General features: G+C 40.6%; 2 protein-coding genes across 2 annotated transcripts; both read left to right on the top strand.

Moving 5' to 3' along the window:
- The first annotated feature begins 727 nt into the window (after positions 1–727).
- Positions 728–2,892, top strand: dnaaf6 (dynein axonemal assembly factor 6). The gene is made up of 6 exons (XM_041055623.1): positions 728–900; positions 1,087–1,153; positions 1,270–1,375; positions 1,759–1,855; positions 2,114–2,199; positions 2,444–2,892. Exons 1-6 carry the CDS (start codon positions 802–804, stop codon positions 2,571–2,573), a joined length of 585 nt encoding a protein of 194 aa, XP_040911557.1. The 5' UTR covers positions 728–801; the 3' UTR covers positions 2,574–2,892.
- Positions 2,893–3,704: 812 nt separating this feature from the next.
- On the top strand, positions 3,705–14,354 carry pip4p1a (phosphatidylinositol-4,5-bisphosphate 4-phosphatase 1a). Its single transcript, XM_041056176.1, has 7 exons — positions 3,705–3,904; positions 4,925–5,121; positions 6,350–6,456; positions 8,267–8,372; positions 10,582–10,634; positions 11,635–11,725; positions 14,068–14,354. The coding sequence occupies exons 1-7, from the start codon at positions 3,787–3,789 to the stop codon at positions 14,209–14,211; spliced, it is 816 nt and encodes a 271-aa protein (XP_040912110.1). The 5' UTR covers positions 3,705–3,786; the 3' UTR covers positions 14,212–14,354.
- Positions 14,355–17,221: the final 2,867 nt, after the last annotated feature.

The raw sequence follows: 17,221 nt of genomic DNA, 5'->3' as shown, positions 1-17,221 counted from the left end.
CTATAAATACATATTAGTTATTAAGATATTACGGTTATTTAGCTATTTAGGTAATTTAACAGCAGTGGGAAGTAAGGACTCAGGTTATCTAACGCACTTGTGTTTTCCTTTTATGATAGTTTCTATTTATTTTCTATTCTGGGATGCATTACAGTTTTTGCACCACTAACGATCCACTAATATTGTATGATATTATACCACTCAACACTTAAATGGTATTTAGCGTAATGAGGGACACAAAACAGGTGAAATGGAGCTAAGTCTGGCTCATTTACAGTTTATCTGCTGATCGAAACATCGTCCCTGTGGAAAAAAAGAACAATAACAATAAAATAATGACTGATCTTTCCATAAGCACGTTTAGTTAGAATTTAAGAATATTATGTCATTTTACATTCAAATTTTGAATAGATTTTGAACATTTGTATAGTTTTAACAAATTTATTGTTTGTTATTATTTCTTCTTTGTATTTATTACCAGATAAATTGATATATACTATCCACTGAGTTTATTTTGTGCTGGTACATTTTTGTTTTTTGTTCTTTTCTCTTTTTTTTTTTTTAGGTTAATTTTGTTTTCGTTTTAATTGGCTCTTTTCTTTTCACTTGTGACGTCACGGGTTCCCATGACAGCCTGGAAGCCTGGTCGTCTCCAGGGAAACGGAAAGTGTCAACAGTAACGGGCCACACGTTCAGTTCAGCTTCATTTACATGTTGAGCTTGACGCCGTTTACATATTTAACTGTCGCGGTTTCGAGGTTTACCTTTTTCTTAACGGAGCGTTGATTCGTGCTGTTCTGAATGGAGTGTCTCGGAGTATCATCTGCTCAGAACCTACAGGCTCTGTCTGCCTTATTATCAGCTCAGCAGGATGATGATGACGATGATGAAGAAAGCAAAGTAAGATGTTGGACACTCAGTTCACTCAGTCCTATGTTCAGTGTTGGATGAAGTGCTCATATCTTTTACTTTACTATATACTATAAACTGTACTATTGAAAGAAAGTACAAGTCAAAACAGATTTTTTTTTAATAATTGCGTTTTAATGACTGCAAAGTGAATAACAGATGAGTTAATCTCAACAGAATGTGACAGCCTTTGCACAGCTGGGTCCTGGACACATTGGCCCTCCACCCAAAAAAGATAAAGAAGGTAATGTTTTATATTTCTTGCAGAAAACTCCTAAAAAGTAATTTCTAAATCATTACAGTAACAGAGACGAAATTCAAACTCAACGTGCGTGTGTGTGTGTGCTGGTATTTATTTAGTGTTAACTGCCTTTGAGAAGAAGAACAGCAAAGACATCTGGAGCGAGGAAGAGGTGGCTGAGGGCTCCCAGTACGATGATCTGGCTGACACACGGCCACAGCCTGAGTAAGTCTACAGAGTACAAAGAAACACACACCACAGGGTTCACTGGTCTACAAAGGGATCAGTCACTGGGAGACACAGATGTGTCCTCCTACTTTTTTTTTTACCGTTTTTTTTTAAAGGGATTGCACCTTTGTGCTATAATCACAGAAATTCAAGGGAGGCAGAGACTTCCTGTAAAAAAGTATTTATTACAAGGTATTACAAGTACTTGTAATAGATAAACTCCACTGACCTCAGCTGACACCTTCCTAAGCCAGTTTGTTTCTGTTTTTTTTTTTTTTCTGACTCTGTCCAATGTTAAATAATTTTAATGAGATGAATATTGTATTGCCTGTGTGTGTTTGTGTATGCCTGCATAAGTGAGTATCACCTTTGGTGTTCAGGTATGAAGTAATCCTGAAGCAGAGTGTGGGGACAGAGGATCTCTTCCTGGGCTTGAGTGGAAAGGACCCCTCCTCCATGTGCTGCGAAGCCATGCTGGTACTATGACTAAATGACCTCCTCAGGATTTATGCATGCCACAAAATATACTAGTATGATGAAGATGAAAAATGAAATGATGTGATTGGGAACCAACAACCGGGAATGGCATCGTGATTCTAAATATGGGCAGAACGTTTTTTCATTCTTAACCAGGTTTTTCATACTTACAAAGTTATCAAAGGTTAAGAAAATAGGGAGAAATTTTATGTGCACACTGTAAAATATTAAAGATGCTGATTTTTTTCCTGCTCTTAGGTGAAAATCAAACTGCCAGACACCAAAGCAACAGATGTGGTCCTGGATGTAAAAGAGAAGTTCCTTGATCTACGGACACCAAAATAGTAAGTGATGCTTTGAAAATGTCCTGTTTAATTTTTAATCCCCCCAAGACAGAGCAGCGGCGGTTCAGACCAAAAGCTCCCATTTCCAGACATATTTCCTTTTAATCAGAGGTTCACATCATGATCTGAGCTTTGATTGCTGTTTCACACAGCTCTTAACATCTTCTTCTCTCAGATACTACAGACGCACTCTCTCCCGTGTACTATCTCCATCTCTTTAACCTGTCTTTGCCCCTCTCTACAGTAAACTGGGTCTCCATCTCCCGCATCCCATCCACCGCCAGGAGGGCAAGGCTCAGTTCTTCAGTGAGAGAGACGAACTGGAGGTGACTCTGTTACTGAAACGCTCCATGGATTTTATCAACATGCAATAAGACAACAGTATTCAAAGGAAATAGAAAACAGTGGAGATCATACATACTGCCTTGTTTATGGGTTAAGGAAAAAAGGGATAGATAGAGAAATGATCAGTACAAAGCCTGAGTATTTCCTGAAATTCATCTTATGTGAGCACATGTTAATACTACATGTGTCACAGCTGATTCTTTGAGTATAGAGATATGTTTTTTTAATAAATATTTGTCTTTTTATGTGATTAGATAATACATACAGATCATTTTTTAATTTTTTACTAAACATAATTGAAATCACAGCCATACTGACCTGCAAGGGGGCCATGGGGCAGAAATGAGCTGCTGGGACGCCCTTTCTCCCTGTTTCTGTGCAGTGAATACTGTATTCCTTGAACTGAATAATACATGGCTCCAAATTTGCTGTGTGGTAATTTGATGAAGCACAAACTAATACTGGACTATGTGCCACTGAGCACAACATCAACTCTGGATCAACGTTTTACACAGGGCTCCTTTTGTGATTGGGTAATAACATAGGACCCATCTTAATAGAACAGACTATTGTCATTACACAGTCATGTGCAACGGAATTAGGGCCCTTATTGTGAAACGTTGACAGATGTTAGGGTAGTATCATGTCATCAGTGTCCTGCAATCAGTCAAGGAAGTTAAAGTGAACGGAGGCTGGTTTCTACCACCGGACAATGATCTGAAGCAAACCTCAAAAACTACTTTAAGAAATACAAGCTGGAACTTTTGAAGTCCCCTGACCCGAACATCACTGAAAACGTCTGGGTAGATCTTAGCCATCTGTCATCACCTCATAATTACAGTTTATTTTAAGCTCATCTAAATAAAAAGTAAAATGTAATTTAATTTACCTCTGTCTGCCCAAACTTTTACATGCAACTGCTGAGTTTAGTACTTGAGTAAATACTTTCTCTTCACGTCTGACTAAAATAAAATAAGCAGCCTAGCGCTATATTACAGCGATACAGTGGCCAGTGTTGGCTAATGTAATTTACATTAACACCTATGGAGGGGCATCTCTGGAGTATAAGTGGCTGTGCAGCGAGTGCCACACCCCCGAGCACCGTTACCGCAGCAGCAGCAGCAGCAGCAGCGGTGGTGTGATCATGTGACGCCTGCATTTCCGACACAACAATACAACACCGTATCGGTCTGCGTTCACGCTCCCACTCTCTTCCCCCCTCCCCAAAACCTCGCTCTCGGTATGGCGGACGGCGAGAGGTCCCCGCTACTATCAGATCTGGGAGATGGTGCTCTTGGCAGCGGTAACGGCGGGGTGTCTCCCGGTGCAGCGCCTTACGGTGTGCCCAACAAACCACAGAGTGAGTATCCATGGTGCACTCTCCTCCGCCCGACTCCAGCCTGAATTAGCCTAGCCGACATTAGCCTCCACTGACTGGGCATTCTGGTTAGCCTGCTAGCTCAGCCGTGACAGCGACAAAGAACTGACCTGTTGTGACTGTATATGTGCAGGGTGTGATGCTAGCTTCCAGAGTATTTCTTTATGAGTACCTCCTGGGGGGCAAAACGGGCTGTTTTGCAATAATAATGTAGCAGAGGCTGAAGGGAATCAGCGTTGTGCTAACTAGCTAGCTAACCTAGCAACCGCTTTATTAGCTTGGCAGCTAGCTCTACTTAGCACCGGCAAAGCTTCCGGTCTGCAGTTTAGTAATATTGTCACTAAACTTTATTACATGTACATTTTATAACACAGATTTTTGTTTGTATTTCAACGACTGAGTGGTGTCCGCTGCACTCACAAGCTAGGTAAATTTACCGCTCAGCTAGCTAGCATCCTAGAAACACCTGATCTGATTGACATATAGGAAAGCCATTACGGAGGCTACCGATGGATGCTTCAAGATACAGCTGCGGCCAATGACAGCTCAGATAGGGTGGGACTGTCTAAAGACATTAATGGAAAAGGCATGAGAGATGCCTCCTAATTATGTTTTGCTCCCAGTTTGCTCTAAACACTGTCGTTCTCTCTGCTTTTCAGACTTGCCTTGTGCAGAGCAGGAAGCACTGTGCGTTGCATCAGATTTCTAGATAGAAATCTGTCCCATTTAGTCACACTTACTTTCTCTGCTTTTCTTTTTCTCAGACAAACACTTAGACTCTTATTCATTGAAACTGACCACATTCAGCATTCCTGGAATGTTTTTCTTCTAAAGCTCCTTTCAGTTGAACTTGAGACAAAATCTTATTACCTTGTTAATCGTAACGTAAGAGGTTGCTTGTCATGGGAATTGAGGCAGCTCTTGTGACTTGGTTTCCTCAGCAATCCTTCATTTGTCACTGCTCCTACTGACATTGTATTCATCATTCTTTCCTTTCCTTAGACTTCCCTCCATTCCCTAGCCCAACTCAGCCTTCGGTGCTCCTAGGGGAGGATCCTCCACCCTACTCCCCGCTCACCTCCCCAGAGAGTGGCAGCAGTGCCCCTGTTATCAGCTGCAGGGTGTGTCAGAGCTTGATCTCTGTGGAGGGCAAGATCCACCAACATGTGGTGAAGTGTGGGGTCTGCAATGAAGCTACGGTAGGTTTCTAGAGGAATCTGTGCACCCAGATATCACACACACACACACACACACACACATTTATTTATATGCTGTGTGCAACACACTCAAATACTTCACTAGTATCTTCTGTTAAAGGGTTGTTTCACACAAATGACAATTTTCTCACACACCTGTAGTGGTGTGCAGCCTCAGGGGGAGAATTAGTTTTGCAGTGCGCATCTCTGAGATTTTTCCTTCCACCTTACAAATGACACAATCTATGGCACTCAAAGCAAAAAGTGGCATTTTACTAATTCAACAAACTGACTCTTTCCAGACTCAGTATCCTCATTACTTTGGATAATCCACAGAGCTCACAGTGAGGTCACTAATGGCCCCTATAATCCCTAACAGTTTTTTTTCTGTACTTTTCATCAACCAACCCTTTAAATATTCAGTGTATAGTGTTAAAGGTTCATGAAAACTTCTATGAATAGATTGGCAGTGTATCAGTTTAAGTTGGAAATCAACTCCCACCATTATCTCAGTCCTTACAGGGCAGATGTAAACTTCACTCCCAATGCAGTTGTATGTAAAATTGAAAATGGAACTGAAAGCACACGGGTTTCAATCTGCTCTGGTTAGTAGGAGTTTAATAAATCAGTGGAGAGAACCGTCATCAGGACAGACAGCGGTCTGACAGTAGGATGTTATCTTCAGCCCAGTTGAGGGTGTGTGATTTGTATTGTGGTAGAACACAGATTAAAATTTCCATTCTCTTGGCGAGTTCACACAGTGGCCTTCATAACTGACTGTGGCCTGCAGTATTATGTGACCTAGTGAGATGATACAAGGTAGACTGCCCCAGCAATCATTTTGACAGGCCTCTAGCAGACCTTTACCACCCTTTATCCTCACCATAAACCTCTTTGTGTGTGCGTGAGTGCTCAGAGAATGGTTTAGTTTAAAATCTTACCTCCCCTGTTGCCATTACATAAGAGCTGTATAAGTATGTCTTTTACGTTATTTGTAGATCAGCACGCAGCACCTTAAGTATCATTGTACTGTAATGCTGTCCCTTGGCTCCTTACCTACAGCTACAGTACAGGCACTTTCAATATCTGTGAGAATACCTCTCTCCCTCAAGTAGTGTTGGTTAATTTTTGTCTGTCAAGAATTAGTGGGTTGTTATCTACTCCTATTCTAATTTGTTGCTCTACTGTCTTCTTACTTCTACCTCCTATGTGTCTCTGTCTCCCTCTGCAGCCCATTAAGAACGCCCCAGCAGGGAAGAAGTACGTTCGTTGCCCCTGCAACTGTCTGCTCATCTGCAAAGTCACTTCCCAGAGGATCGCCTGTCCCCGGCCATACTGGTGAGAAATTCTTTCCTTCTTTCCATGTCCGTATGTGTGTGTGTTTGTGTGCACACCACTGTGCGACTGCAGGAACACTGTGTATCTGTGTTCTGAAGTGAAGCAGAGGAAACAAGGTGCAGTGGGAACAGCAGTTCCTCAATTAAGGCTGTGCTCCCAGCGCAGTTTATGTGCAGTGCTCAGCGAGCCGGACGAGGAAATAACAGCCTCATTAGAACGGCCACGTCATGGGTTTCACTTTTGCATGTCGTCAATATTATGAGAGGTGTGTCTGTACGGGTAATATACTGAATGTACTGTGTGTGGTTTCATTTTATTCCATATTTTATTCAGGGTTGGCGATTATGTAAAGCTTGAATATACAATCTACACCTTGCAGCTGGAAAAAAAAATAGCAAAATACATTCAGCATGTATCTGCTTTAATTATGCACTAAATTCCTGCGGAGTAGCTACCAACCAAGTGCACACTTAGCAAATTCATTCATATTATAATATCAGAGGGCAGAATCAGCAGAGAAGCCTCTTTAGAACAGAAACACTTGAAAGCGAACTGGAAAACTAAATGTCACTTGTGTGGCAATTTGAATTTTTCAGGGCATAAAGAAAACATTACAGGGCTGCTGACAGTTCATATACAGTTTGGGAAAGAAAAGTTTCTCATGTCTTCTGTCGGAAACTTGTAAAGCAAAAAAAAAAAAAAAGCCATAGACCACTTTTCACAGGTCAAAGAGCTGCCAATGTGTTGGGATTTTTATCGTCAAAAACACGAGGCTGGTGTCACTGAAAAAGTACTGCTTTGGCAGCTCATCTGAACATCATGCTGCTGCAGCCTAATGTAATTGCTCAGAAAGATAAGACTCCTTGTTTATGCCCGGGGCATAAAATGTGCAGGAGCAACATTTTTAGCCATCCATTTTCTTTCTTTCTTTCTTTTTTTCCCCCTCTTAATTTTCTGCTGCTATGTAAATATGTATAATTTTAAACTGTACATCACAAAATCTCTAGTCATAAATATCTGTGTTTCATAATTCCTCTGTCAGCCTCAGTGCAGATCATAAGGTTAGGCTCAGGGCTAATTAGGGTTTGCATGTTAATTTGAGGCAAAAAATAATTTCATGAAATGTCCTGATGTCTTTAACAAAAACATTACACCACTTACCCTTTAACCAGTCGTTTGCTTAGACATTATTGCACATTTTATGGCTAATCAAACGAAGGAGGGGTCTTGTTCCTGAAATTTATTTCTGTTTTAACTTTCTTACTATTGATTTAATTATCGTATCTGAGCTGTGACATTTTTATCAGTGATGCCCTCTAAAATAGGAAGAGATACAGATTTTATTGGCATAAAAAAAACAACAAACAAATTTTTTCTTTCATAGTTGAGTCGCAGGATTCTGCATGTTTCTGATGGAACTGTTCACACTCCTGGTTTTATTACAGCTGACAATAGGCCGCCCATTTTCTGAGAGTGATCCCAAAAGGTTGAAAGTATTCCTCATAGGCCACTTTTCCTGCATTAAGTTGCTCTTGAGAGTTACCTCCAGTTTCACTGTTTTGCATTTGAACCAGACATCCTGACTAAAGCTGTCTGAGGAGGTTGGTTGTAGAAAAGCAGTGTTAGTGGTAAGGAGAGGATTGGCTGCTGATGGATCCCAAATAGTGAATCTGTCGTCAGCCTTCCCACGTCAGCAGAATGAGCCACGTGCTCACAGCATCAGGCAACAAATGTTAGCTTAAACGCTAAATAATTTCTTGAATCCTTTGTGGTGTGGATGCTGACTTTGTGTGGGTCTGTCTCTTCACAGTAAGAGGATAATTAATCTGGGTCCTGTTCATCCTGGTCCGGCAAGTCCTGACCCCCAGCCGGCCGGGGCCCGCGTCTCCTGTGGACACTGCAGCAACACCTTCCTGGTACCACACTCTTCTCTGCTTAATCAGAACAAAGTCAAATTAACAGTTAAAAAACAAATCTGACTTTGAAGAAATACTCACAGGATTTGGAATCACAACACAGTCACAATTTACATTTGTTCCAAAGTTAAAGCAATAGTTTGACATTTTGGGAGTAAAGGAATTCATTCTTGACTTCAAAATTCTTGACCTGACAGTTCCTGTAACAGCATAGTCTGAGCTCAAAGATCCACTTCCTAGCTTTCAGAGCTTCTAATGAAATTTCTAAAACCTTCTGTGTATGTTCACTAAATCTCATTGGATTCCTTTCATAGATTTTTAAGATTTATTGTTAAATACAGAAGAGCAAACAACGATGATTTGCTGAGCACAGCACAAAAAATTGACTCTCAAATTATTAACCGCGGCATCTGTAATATTGGCTCTATTCAAAAAGACATGAATTTATGACCCTTATCAACCGCCATGGCAATCAGTAGGAAATGCAACATCATTACAGCCACTGTTTATTAAGTCTCTGGCACAGTTTCCCACCTCTCCTGTCTTTTTGACTGACATACACCTGCAAAAGACACAACCAGTAAAATCACATTCACTACAGAGAGCAAGGATCCAATTAAAATGTTCTGGGAGAGGTGATGCATTACCATGCAAACTAGCTGAATAATAAAACTGCTTTGGCATTTCCTATTTTGGCTTTTATCATCTGTGGCTGAAATATTCTGTGACAGTTTCAGTGGGCCTGCGCGGTTTTTGTTGTGAAATGTTCTTCTGCGCAGCCGGAGAAGTGAATTATTGAAAAGCCAAAAACACTCGAGCGCTAGGCCAAATAAATGGTGAGTTATTGGTGTAGATCAATAACCCTATCAACTCTCTGCTGATATATTCTGGCCATTTTGTGCTAAAGGGGAAGTAAAATCTTAACTTATTGCCCTTTAACAATGTGTGGGGCAGGTAAAGATGGTTTGGATATATGGTGAAAAGAGGAGGGGGGTGCAGCCAGAGAAAGAGGAGAATTGAGCTGTAAAAAGACTTGAGATGGATGGTACAGGACGTTTAGCATTCAGCTGGACCTTTCCTACCGTCTTAAAGTCAGGGAAGCTGAATGAAAATACCAATCTGTGCCCTGGGTGGCGTTGCAGTGATCCTTTTGTCGCAGATCTAGTGATAATGTTCTCTGTGCTTCCCATACAGAGCGTTTCTATCAGAAGAAGAAGAAGAATGTACAGCATACGCAGTGTAGTCTGCTCTGCGGGGTTTACAAATGTATCACACCCCAGCGTTAGGGAGGAAAGAAATGTCTACAGCCTGCGAGAAGGCTATTTTTCTTTCTCATTTTTTTGTGCGACACGCAGCGCCTGTTGGCAAGAACTGGGATGGTTGTGTTAAATTTCTAAAAATGTGTCATCCATCCATGCAACTTCAGGCATATTTGAATAAGAAATTAGACCTGAAGATGTATCTTACCTGCATGTGACATACGTGCAGTCAAAGTACCGGCTCCACCAGTGCAGGTTTGCATTGAACTTGTATACAGCACTGAGATGAATTATTATTTAATTTAATATAATATTTTATATAATTGTCTTTCTGTTTTGGATCATTGATCAACAATTGGAAGACATCAGCTTGAACTCAGGGAAAGCGTGACAGACATTTCTTGCTTTTTTTCTGTCATGTTACAGCCTCTATAGATAATTAATCTATAATCTGTAGTTGTTGTTGCTTTACTCTAATATTCAGGTTTCTCTGCATCCAGTCAGTTCGATGGCAAACAGCCCTTATCACACAGTGCCCTTCACACACCCTCCATAACTCACTCCAGCTCCTCTTGTCCTCCTGGCCAGGACCAACACAATGAAAGAGTCATTCATTCCAGCTGCCATTAACACGTTCTGAACAGCCAGTGAAGGACTTTGCTCTCTAACACTGTTTCCTGCACAGCCACACTTACCTTATCTATTTCTCCTGGTTTATTTTAACTCTGTGTTTTTATTGTGAGCAGTGTCAAAGACAAATATACATTGAGAGTCAATAATGTCTGAATCCAAGAGTAAAATGTAAGCAGCAGCAGAAAACACTGGTATTGAGAATTACAACGACTGTAATACTGGTACTTATGTCTTCGCCATAACTAATATTTTTTACAAACATGTGTTGTAGTTTTTAGCAGAAACTGAAGCTCAAATCTTTCACTTTGTAATTTCAGTGGACAGAGTTCACGGACCGGACGCTGGCCAGGTGCCCACACTGCAGGAAAGTGTAAGTAGCTATAAGCTCATTCTCACAGCACTTTAGATTTATGTCCTTATGCATTTACCTGAAGCTTTTATTTAGAGTAACCTAACAAAGAGTGAGCAGGTAGTGGCTTCACAGTCTTTCTCTAGGACAGGAGATGCATTGTGTTTTTCTCTGAATCAGACCTTATGTGACTTTGTCTCTAACCTCAGCTGATGTAACACATTTTTCCCACCAGCCTCAATGTGTTTACATGTGTTGTAATATCATGAGGTTTTCTAATCTTTGGGATTTTGCTCCATGTATGTTTTGTACCTCAGGATTTTCTTTGAATTCAGGCACTAACCACATTCCTGTGTCACCAGCTCCATAAGCTTCTTAACGTGGGGAGCAAAGTTTATGGGGCTTTAGGGACAGGAATTAGCAGGCATAACCAGATGTGATGCAGAATCACTTCTTGAGAAGCCAGTATTTATTGCAATTATGTCAAGTATGGCGTATCTGTAATATTACGTTTTGATATTATGGTTTAATTGGCTATTTCTGGTGACGCTTTGATTATGAACTCATGCAGAACAGTGGATTAAAACTAAAAAAAAGAAAAACATTCAGAAAGTGTGGACGAGTGTCTTCAGAGTTTAAAGTTTTCAGCTGACAGTGAATAATCAGAATGAATAATTTTCCCTCAGCCTGTCAGGCGTGCAAAGCAACAAGTTGCCTTGTTTCTTCTTTCTCAGCATTTAGCTTCAGAAGGGGCTGAAGAGAGATGTGCCAGTGTGTTGGTTATATTACTGCAATACACAGGTGTGCCTTAGCAGTCTTTATGAACAGCTTTAGTCATGAGATTTCAGTTTGTCACATTCAAAATAGCCCAAAACCTGGACAGGTGTGGTTTGAAGTTGGATTTCTGTATCATGACCATCCTTTGTATGTTATTTCAGGGTATAACACAGGGTTTTATCATGGCGTTGCATTTGATTCCATTTCCTAATTTCTGCATCTCTCTTCTCTGTTGGACCTGAAGCTCCTCCATTGGTCAGAGGTATCCCCGGAGGCGGAGCTTGTGGTGTTTTCTACTCTGCTTGCTATTTAGCATTTCCACCGCCGGGCTGATGGTGAGTGGACACCACCAGACACCACACACTGACATCCAGGAGACAGACACCTGTTGGCTGTTGAACATAGTTAACAAAGGGTAAAATGACAGAAGACATTTTGAAACTATTGTCTCTGTCCTCAGGTTTTGCTTTATGATGTGAAAACCTAATTGTAGATAAAACAAAGGTAGCAGGAAGAAGAAGTACGATCACAGTCTCTGCCTTTGTTGTGGCTTGTTTAACATGGAGGATGTGCACCTCACAGCGGTTTACCAGACACAGTGTGACAGGCTGCTATTTGTCAGTGAGATACAGCACAAACAACCCAGTTTAACTGTAAGCTGCGTTCAGGTTGCAACACCAGCTTCGACACAACTGAATAGCAGAACAGAAACTTTCTTGACCTTGAGTTCTTCTTCTTCTTTTACACTCACTTTGATGTGCAAAGAACCCGTTGAGGTTCACAGTGCATTTCACAGTTTCTGTTGTAGTTGTTGCTGTTATTAAAAAGATTGGAGTAAGAGTTCAAAAGGAGAATATTCTCCTGAATTATACAGTAGACCACAGTTTTATTGAGGAGTGCGAAGGTCTAAAAATAAACATGGACTGGATAGTTGAGACATTCTGCCTCACGAACAGCAGAGGGTGCAGGAGGAGCACTAAGCCACGCAAATCAGTAAAGACACACTGAACACAAGAGGCATACGTGCCTACCAGCATGGAGAACAGTAAGCAATGTGCAGACAATAAATGTGTTGTGCTGACAGCATTGCGTAATGGTGGTGTGGCGGCAGTGAATGTCACAACATGACATAAAAAGGTGGTTTTAATTATAAGAATGAGAGTTTTGACAATTTAATCCTTAGAGGTGTGCATTGCATCTGTAAACTTCAAATGGCAACAAGCAAAGACACGTAACAGATCAAACCAGACTGAATTTAATGTCGGATTTTGTCGGAGGAGAAGTGATGAAGAGGAGTAAAGGGATTGAATATGAGGCCGACAGCTGATCTGGATGTCTTAATGTTTAGAGGAGGCAGAAACACGGAGGGAAATAAGACTCAGGCTTGAGAAGAAGCAGTTGTATAAGGTCAAATGTGACAAAATAATCATTTAATGTCGTTTGTCATAATACAAATGGTGTAAATATGTGTATTTCTGTATGTGCATGCAGTTACTCCATTATATAGTTTTGTCAATTATCTTTAACAGTGAAAAAAATCTGCAGCTGCTAAAACTAGACACAGTCACCTTTCACTCTCTCTTTAAATTGTAAATAACTGCCAACCACACAGAAACCCACTAACATAACACACACAAACCCTTATCTGCCTCCTGTCCTGGACCTAATCATGCTTGGTGGTTCATTCTGAATAGCGTTCATCATCTGTGCCTCGTGTGTGTCAAAACACGAAAGAATATTCTTTACTGCAGGAATTTGTGGTGTTCCCGAGAGCAGCACAACAATGCAAATGCTTCTTAAATCAAGGTCCATTAATTTCGACTTTTCATATCCGTATTAGCTTTGCTCTACTGCTGTGACTTTGAAAGCGTTCACATTCACATTTCCATATTCTCCGAAAATCCCTATGGGTTTTCTCAAAGTCGTTTTTGCCATCTTCATTAAATAATTTTCTTCTGAGCAGCTGCACACTTCATACTTGATGGGAAAGCCATTTTCTCTCTTACTCCTCAGTCACTCTTCAGCACTGAATACGAGCCCTTCCATGAAAAACTGTGCGTTTGAAAAAGTGGAAATCGGTGTCGTTGCATCAGTCTGGTGCAGGTGGATTAGTCACTGTGGATACGTGAACTGAACTAAATGTTTTGTCTGTTTTACTGTCTTTGTGATGTGCTTGTGTAGTGAAATTGTGTAACAATTTACGATACTAAACAAATTTGATTGCCTCAGCCTCTCAGATGTCAGAATCTGCTGCGTTAACTTGTCTTACATTATAGTGAACTGAATATCTTTGGGTTTGAGCCTCTGGGGAACTGCGATGAGCATTTTCACATATTTTTGGTGTTTTTTAGACCGATTGAGAAAATAATAGATGAATGAAGATGAATAATTGTTAGTTGCAGCCCTATTTGAAGTAAACATTGTTGTTAACAGTGATCAGTTCATTCATTAAATCTGTGGAAATCACTGGACACTCATCATAAATGGGTGCGATAATAAATGCATAAAACATTTTCAAACATAATTATAGCTTTAGCTCTCTGGTTCCTTGCCTTTAGCCTGGTTGGACTTGAGCTGATTCATTATAATCACCATAACACACTCAATGTGTTTGCTGTTCCCTTAAAAGGCTTTATGAGCATCATGTGAATGTCTGAAACCTCCTCTCTCTCTTCAGGCTGGAACGTGGGTGAAGGCTCAGACCTACCAGGGGATCTACGCCTCGTGGGCCGTGCTGCTGCTCCTGGTTCTCGTCACCCTGGCTCGGGCTTTCTACTGGGCCTGCATGAGGGTCAGCCAGCCCCTCCAGAACTTCACATAGAGCCCCCTCCAAGTCTGCGGCACCCTCTTCTCAGCCTGCCAGGCAGGAGGAAAGATGGCTTAAAAAAAAAAAAAACAAAACAAAAAAACCCACAAAAAACAGAATATTTATTTCAATCCATCTCCAGAAAGAAAAACGTTCTCCTCCTCCTGTTCCTTCCCTTTTAGTCAAATGTGTTTCTAAAACTGGATGGCGGTGGCTTTGACTGCTATATATCTATCGGTAATTATGATGACGCGTATAGCCTAATGTACTGTTAATCTGTTCTAATCTTGTGGCCAGTGTGGGGTTAATTTTAAAATTTTTAACCCTTTTTTTCTTCTTCTCTTTCCCCCTGTGCTGTTTCTAAATTTTGGCTTTAGTCTGTGGCACATCTGTTGCACTCTCGCAACTTCTGGGGCTTAAAGTTAAGTCTTAGATGTGAATATCTTTTTCCTTTTCTTTTTTTTTTTTTTTGGGAGGGGGGTGTTATTGTCCCTTTTCAGCCCTAATTTAACATTAGGTTTAGTATTCCAGCATTTAACACTTTTTTTTAAAAACAGAGAAACACATTATTTTGTGAAAACGGCGATGAAGGCAGATGAAGCTAAAAAAAAAAAAAAAAAAATCGATGCCAGTAGAAGATGACTGGAGTGACTGGAGGGACATCAGCCTCCTTTTGTGAATCAAAAGATCAAGTAGGTGTTGAAATGTGTCTGAAAAATTGAATTCAGCAGTATGTGAAGGTAGGCTATGATGTGTCTGAACTCAGTGTTTATGCTGAATTATCCCCTGGGACTGACTTTGATCCAAAGCAGCTTGAAAGCCTTAAAAGGAGGTGTGATAGAAGGATTCAACACACACACACACACACACACACACAGCCACAGCCACATGAATACACACCGGTACGCAACAAAAAGAGGATGCTCTTTTGCTTCTGAGAGTTGCAACCGCTCAGAAGCCAGTTTGTCAAAGACATTCCAGCCTCTCTCTTCAAAGACAGACCTGTGAACGCATTTTCTCCAAACCGCTGTCCTTTTTTCACTGAAGGAAAAAAAGTGCCACTTCGCATGAAAGTTTAATATTTTGTCCTGGTCCTGTTAGAGTGTAACCAAATCAACAGCTACAGCTTTTCTGTGATTTAACCTTTTTGTTTGTTTTAAATATCTTTTTCTTATTATTTCCCCATTATATCTCAATCCAAACTTCTATCACAGATCTTCAGCTGACATATCATAAACAGCAAGCTGTGGCATAGCTCTTCCACTGATTTCCAAAAGAGAGGTTTATTTTATTACATACCTCTAAATGGTTTGACCTGAGTTCATTTCATTCTGCTTGGCTTTCTCAAACAAGACAAAACATGAAGCAAAATACAAAGCGCTATTGGCTTTTAGACATCGACGTCTGCCTTCTCATACCCACAAAACCCTGTGAGTATAATGAGTGTTTGAGATTTGCTTTCTGTTGTTGGTTGTACATTTTCACTCCTACAGACTGCGCTGCATTTGTCTTGGCAGGAAGCTTTAGAGCAGAGTTTTCAGGCCTGTCTGTATGTTTTGAAAATGGGAAAACAAAAAAACAGTAACCATACAAATACAGTACTTGAGGCCTTTGTAGCCTCTGATCCTAAAAATTTTTGGGATGTACAACTAAATTGCCATGAAAAGACCATATAGCTCAGCTGCGTCAGCGCTTTGATTGCCTTTGGGACCATTCATGGTGAAAACGTGTCCTGTGTTGTCACTGAAGGTGGAGGCTGAGCTTTCTGATTTGTCGGTTGCAGATGGAGCTTTCACCTAAGTAGAATAAGAGGGAAGCTCCACCCACTGCTCAAAGCTTGATATCATTCAGAAAAGGTCAGTAAACATAAACACAAACACACACTACACGTTACATTCTCACTCCGTGTAGGTCCCATAATGACTCTGTGGTTCTGAATGTGGTGACTTTTTTTTTTTTGTGTTAATGAATTATGTATATTTTTTGTTGTTTGATTGTAAATATATTTGTTGTTTATGTACATTGGAAGTGACTAAGCGAATTATGTTGCACTCCGAGCTTAACACTACTGCTGTGATCGCTGCAGACGTTTTGTTATTTTTAAGAAGGTTATTTTTGCAGCTCCTCACCTGTTACATATTTAATGATCTGATGATGAACTACTAACCTAATAAGCCTCCGGACACGCGGTCGTGTCCCAAATCTTAACCACAAACAGAAACGCATCAACATACTCGCACCGACAAATTATGTCAGTGACCGAATCACATTCCCGAGCAATGACATTTCTGCCTCTCACACACACACACACACACACCCAGCACCTTATACAGTAGTGAGAAACACTGCATACACCAAGTAAGATGAGACGATGTTACCCTGCTCGACAGAACTGAGGTCCAGGACAGTTCAAATGGAAGTGTCATGTTATTTATTATTCGCGCTGCAAAAAAGGGCCACTTTAACAATTAAGTCATTTTTATTAAGTCCTAAAATCTTATTTATTGTGGAGTGAGATTATTTCACTTTCTTCAGGACTGGTCCAAGGGCATTTGTTCATTTTCTTTTCTGAATTCCATACAACGGTCTGCCAGTTTCAAGTTATGTTCAGTGCATTCATTTTTAAGACTGCGTTGGGAACAAGTAAAAAGTATGATTATAGGACAGAATGAAGATGACATGACTTGTTTAAGAAGACCTTTTTGCAGTGGAGTGACCATGTTTTATCCATGACTGCAAAAGAAATCAATCATGTTAATGCCAATAATCAAGAACCTGGCTGATGCTCTTTTCAGAGTTTGTTTACACACAAATAAAGACATGATGATGATGTACAAAACAGCTGACTGTGTCTAATCTCTAAACATTTTAGAGGATTTTTTGATGCAATGTTCAAAAGCAAACATGCCTGATGAATTTTTTTGGGGGGGGGGCTGCTGCTTCTGTCCAGCACCTGTTGGCACCTGTTGGTGTGATGTGTGATGTACAGTCACAGCCTTATCAGATGAGCTCAGGTACCCCTCGA

Source organism: Toxotes jaculatrix, chromosome 14 (assembly GCF_017976425.1).
Source record: "Toxotes jaculatrix isolate fToxJac2 chromosome 14, fToxJac2.pri, whole genome shotgun sequence".
Taxonomy (NCBI): Eukaryota; Metazoa; Chordata; class Actinopteri; family Toxotidae; genus Toxotes; species Toxotes jaculatrix.
Note: the sequence above shows the minus strand (reverse complement) of the source record. Positions and strands in the feature narration are given on the sequence as shown.

What these genes read in the sequence shown, in the direction of transcription:
- dnaaf6 (XM_041055623.1), top strand. Translation starts at nt 802, where the DNA reads ATGGAGTGTCTCGGAGTATCATCTGCTCAGAACCTACAGGCTCTGTCT. An exon ending in TGTGCTGCGAAGCCATGCTG is followed by an intron (nt 1,856 to 2,113) that starts GTACTATGACTA and finishes TCCTGCTCTTAG; the next exon opens with GTGAAAATCAAACTGCCAGA. An exon ending in GATCTACGGACACCAAAATA is followed by an intron (nt 2,200 to 2,443) that starts GTAAGTGATGCT and finishes CCCTCTCTACAG; the next exon opens with TAAACTGGGTCTCCATCTCC.
- pip4p1a (XM_041056176.1), top strand. Translation starts at nt 3,787, where the DNA reads ATGGCGGACGGCGAGAGGTCCCCGCTACTATCAGATCTGGGAGATGGT. An exon ending in GGGTCTGCAATGAAGCTACG is followed by an intron (nt 5,122 to 6,349) that starts GTAGGTTTCTAG and finishes CTCCCTCTGCAG; the next exon opens with CCCATTAAGAACGCCCCAGC. An exon ending in GCCTGTCCCCGGCCATACTG is followed by an intron (nt 6,457 to 8,266) that starts GTGAGAAATTCT and finishes GTCTCTTCACAG; the next exon opens with TAAGAGGATAATTAATCTGG.